Genomic DNA, 5,000 nt, shown 5'->3' with positions numbered 1-5,000 from the left:
CCAGCTGATGGCTGCAGCCAGGGCTAAGAGGGGCGTGGCCTTCTTCACATTCAAGAACTTCAGCTTGGAGAGAGAGCTGCAGGACATGCACCACCTACTGGTCACACACATAACTACAGTGGGTGAGTTAGTACACAGAGAACTACAGTGGGTGAGTTAGTACACACAGAACTACAGTGGGTGAGTTAGTACACACAGAACTACAGTGGGTGAGTTAGTACACACAGAACTACAGTGGGTGAGTTAGTACACACAGAACTACAGTGGGTGAGTTAGTATACACAGAACTACAGTGGGCGAGTTAGTACACACAGAACTACAGTGGGTGAGTTAGTATACACAGAACTACAGTGGGCGAGTTAGTACACACAGAACTACAGTGGGTGAGTTAGGACACACAGAACTACAGTGGGTGAGTTAGTACACACAGAACTACAGTGGATAAGTTAGTACACACAGAACTACAGTGGGTGAGTTAGTACACACAGAACTACAGTGGGTGAGTTAGTACACACAGAACTACAGTGGGTGAGTTAGTACACACAGAACTCCAGTGGGTGAGTTAGTACACACAGAACTACAGTGGGTGAGTTAGTACACACAGAACTACAGTGGGTGAGTTAGTACACACAGAACTACAGTGGTTGAGTTAGTACACACAGAACTACAGTGGGTGAGTTAGTACACACAGAACTACAGTGGGTGAGTTAGTACACACAGAACTACAGTGGCTGAGTTAGTACACACAGAACTACAGTGGGTGAGTTAGTACACACAGAACTACAGTGGATGAGTTAGTACACACAGAACTACAGTGGGTGAGTTAGTACACACAGAACTACAGTGGGTGAGTAACTATAGCAAATATTAGACTGCAGGAGGTGGAACCTGATCTGAAAGTCCTCCTTCCCCTCACTGTGTTTCGTCAAACCTCATATCCTCCTAGTTGCCGTGTAAATCAAGTTTGATTGATTGATTGATTCCTCTCCCCTGTCTCAGGTGAGCTGTATGAGTTGCTGGTTGACTACTGTGCTGTGATACAGTTGGCTCACACACATGTGGACCTGTTTGACTGGATCAGGAATAACCTGAAACACAGGAGTCAGCTGTGAGGACACATCTACATACTCTAAAGGAGCTTCCTTTCCTTGTCTCCTTTCCTTTTTTTTCACATTATTGAGATGCACCCCAGAGATAGAGTGGCTCTATGAATGATCTGTGGATAGAAACATGGTACAATTCCGAGTAATGGTTGATTATGAATGTGTTTGTCTTTTCAATAGTTACACTGTTCCTAAATCAAACTGATATATTTGTAACTACTGCATACTGAACTATTTAGAAAACGACTAAATGTGATGATAAAACGAAGCTAATGAAATGATGTCAACAAAATCAGGGTTCCTGCTTTTTGATTTGTCCCTTGATAGCCAACAACTTATCCAAACACTGGAAACTATGCACATAACAGGAGGTTGGTGGCACCTTCATTTTGGAGAACGGGCTCGTGGTCATGGAAACAGTGGATTGGTATCAAATACATCAAACATATGGTTTCTATGTGTTTGATTCCATTCCAATTTCTCCTTCCCGGCCATTATTATGAGCAGTTCTCCTCTCAGCAGCCTGCTGTGATGCACAAGAAGTGTACTGTAAAATACTCTAGAATTATTATTATTTTTAAATGATTAATCAATTCCTCTTTATAATCCAGTAATAAATTGCTCTTTTATGATCCAGTTTTTATTTTGTGGCTGTTTTTAGCACCATAGCTGTTTTGAGCATTGTGACTGTTTTCAACATTTTGGCTGACACATACACACACTTAAAACAAGGACTTGTTGTAAGTCCATGTGGGCAACCATCTTTATGCACCTCTGCTATTGTCACTCTAATGGTGTAACCGAGGACAGATTGTTTAACCAATCAGTATTATGATGACCCCTGACCCATAAAGAGTGTGTCTGGAAATGATGACTGTACTGTTAGCTTTGGCTGAGACAGACAGACGCTAGGCTAGCTGTTGTGTTTAGTTCTGTTGCAGAACCCTTATTCTGTACTATAACCCCGTTTTCTGTTATGCAGGTGAGTGAGGACCCAACAGCGATTCAACAGAAACAGAGTCTTTTAATGTCCAAACAGGGAAAACATAAATCCTCAATCTTTACAGGAGATGTCCAAACAGGGAAAACATAAATCCTCTATCTTTGCAGGAGAGTCCTCCTTCTAGTAGTAGAGGAGAATTGCAGGGCTAGCGGCAACAGACTGCAGGTCCCTCTGGGTAGGCGCGGGCCGTAGAGGACAGAGACACCTGCTCACACGCAGCATCTGATGAAGAGGCAGATTACGACAGGACGGGACAAGGGCAAAGCAAACAAGAATCCGACAAGGACAGAAGCAGAAACAGAGAGAGAAATAGAGACTTAATCAGAGGGCAAAAGAGGAGACAGGTGTGAGAGAGTAAACGAGGTCGTTAGGAGAATGGGGAACAGCTGGGAGCAGGAAAGGAACGATAGAGAGAGAGAGAGATAGTAACCTAATACGACCAGCAGGGGGAAACGAAGAGAAGAGAAAGCACAGGGACAAGACATAACATGACAGTTTTCAATACACATTTTCAGAGGCATATACCAGTATATAGTACAGTACATATACACATTTACATCATCTGCCACTAAACTAGGTTGTTGTTGATCAACCCAATTTTCAGCTATTGGAACATTTAGTGACATGAATAGATTTTTTTTAAGGAGATGGCAGGATAGGAGCAAAAGTAGGGAGATAAAGTAGAGTTTATTTAAGGAGAACAGAATTCTGAACTCCTTTTGTATTTGTTTTGTATTATTTATGATATACACAGGCCCCGTGCTGGGATTGAATAGGGATCCCCAGCCCATTACTTGTACTGAGCTCACTAGAGTGGTAGACTGTTCACCATGACCAGGTAAGAGACCAATGTTAAATCAGTCCAGTCAGGTGAAAGGCTTAACTGAATAAACAACAGAGACAACAACCTGATCTCAGTGTATTTCGTATTATTCTGTAGGTAAATCCAAGACACTCCATTTAGTATGATATGTTACGTTTCATATGGTATGTATTAATTTGTGGATGTCCTTCACCCATTTTGTATCAAATCAAATTTTATTTGTCACATGCGCCAAATACATCAGTTGTAAACTGTAAAATGCTTACTTTACAAGCCCTTAACATACAATGCAGTTTCAAGAAAAATAAGGGTAAGAAAATATTGACTAAATAAACTAAAGTAAAAAAATAAAAGTGCAACAATAAAATAACAATAATGAGGCTATATACAGGGGGTACCGGTCCCAAGTCGATGTGCCAAATACAGGTTAGTCGAGGTAATTGAGGTAATATGTACATGTAGGAAGGGGTAAAGTGATTATGCAAACAGCGATTAGCAGCAGCGTAAAAAGGGTGGCGATTTATGCAAATAGTCCGGGTAGACATTTGATTAGCTGTTAAGCAGTCTTATGGCTTGGGGGTGGAAGCTGCTAAGAAGCCTTTTGGTCCGAGACTTGACGCCCAGTACCGCTTGCCATGCGGTAGCAAAGAGAACAGTCTATGACTTGGGTGGCTGGAGTCTTTGGCAATTTTTAGGGCCTTCCTCTGACACCGCCCGGTATGGAGGTCCTGGATAGCGGGAAGCTTTACCCAAGTGATGTACTGGGCCGTACGCACTATCCTCTGTAGCGCCTTGCGGTCGGAGGATGAGCAGTTGCCATACCAGGTGGTGATGCAACCAGTCAGGATGCTCTCAATGGTGCAGCTCTAGAACTTTTTTGAGGATCTGAGGGCCCATGACAAATCTTTTCAGTCTCCTGAGGGGGAATAAGTGTTGTTGTACCCTCTTCACGACTGTCTTGGTGTGTATGGTCCATGATAGTTTGTTGGTGGTGTGGACACCAAGGAACTTGAAGCTCTCAACCTGCTCCACTACAGCCCCGTCGATGAGAATGGGGGCAGGCTCGGCCCTCATTTTCCTGTAGTCCACAATCATCTCTTTTGTCTTGATCACGTTGTGGGAGAGGTTGTTGTCCTGGCACCACATGGCCAGGTCTCTGACCTACTCCTTATAGACTGTCTCATCATTGTCGTGATCAGGCCTACCACCGTTGTGTCTTCGTCAAACTTAATGATGGTGTTGGAGTTGTGCTTGGCCACGCAGTCATGGGTGAACAGGGAGTACAGGAGGGGACTGAGCATGCACCCCTGAGGGACCCCAGTGTTGAGGATCAGAGGGGCAGATGTGTTATTGCCTACTCTTGCCACCTGGGGGCGGCTCGTCAGGAAGTCCAGGATCAAGTTGCAGAGGGAGGTGTTTCATCCCAGGGTCCTTAACTTAGTGATGAGCTTTGAGGGTACTATGGTGTTGAACACTGAGCTGTAGTCAATGAATACTACAGTGTCATATATACTGTATGTTACAAATAACAATTCTTATTAAATTTGACGAATTTTCAAAACGTACAATATGTTATGAATTTTCAAGACATATGATATGTTACGAATTCTAGCTAGGTGGCTAGGTGTTGTTAGCTAGCTCGCTAACGTTAGCTAGGCTAGGGGTTAGGGTTAAGTTTAGGTGCAGGGTTAGCTAAAGTGCTAAAGTTGTCCGTGATGAGATTTGAACACGCAACCTTTGGGTTGCTAGATGTTCTCATTATACGCACACCCATGCACCCTGACCAACCACCCTACTTTCGTTTTTGTAACATAACTTATCATACTAAATGGTTGACTCTGATTTACATACAGAACAATACGAAATGCTCTTCACGAAATGCTCTTCATGCTCTTTTTTATGTGACTCCATGCAGCCATTGTCAATGTCCTTTTTATGTATAATGCAAGGAAGCACTTGTGCATTAGACAGCTCTAACGCAGTTCCACCTCCGACACTGTCAAAATAACCATTATGCGGATGTCGGCTAAAGTGGATCTGATATACTAGAGTGCTAAAGCTAACACACAAT

General features: G+C 43.1%; 1 protein-coding gene and 1 pseudogene across 1 annotated transcript in view; both read left to right on the top strand.

The window, feature by feature from the left end:
• The window catches only part of LOC135571498 (poly(ADP-ribose) glycohydrolase-like), a 9,833-nt pseudogene extending 8,098 nt beyond the window's left edge, over positions 1-1,735 (top strand).
• Positions 1,736-2,079: 344 nt separating this feature from the next.
• LOC135571497 (poly(ADP-ribose) glycohydrolase-like) overlaps positions 2,080-5,000 on the top strand; it is a 9,829-nt gene continuing 6,908 nt past the window's right edge. The window contains exons 1-2 of the mRNA XM_065018083.1: positions 2,080-2,085; positions 2,927-2,944. Of these exons, the coding sequence (XP_064874155.1) occupies positions 2,080-2,085; positions 2,927-2,944 (24 nt within the window). The remainder of the gene's footprint in view (positions 2,086-2,926; positions 2,945-5,000) is intronic.

This window comes from Oncorhynchus nerka, linkage group LG4 (genome assembly GCF_034236695.1).
Source record: "Oncorhynchus nerka isolate Pitt River linkage group LG4, Oner_Uvic_2.0, whole genome shotgun sequence".
Classification (NCBI taxonomy): Eukaryota; Metazoa; Chordata; class Actinopteri; order Salmoniformes; family Salmonidae; genus Oncorhynchus; species Oncorhynchus nerka.
Note: the sequence above shows the minus strand (reverse complement) of the source record. Positions and strands in the feature narration are given on the sequence as shown.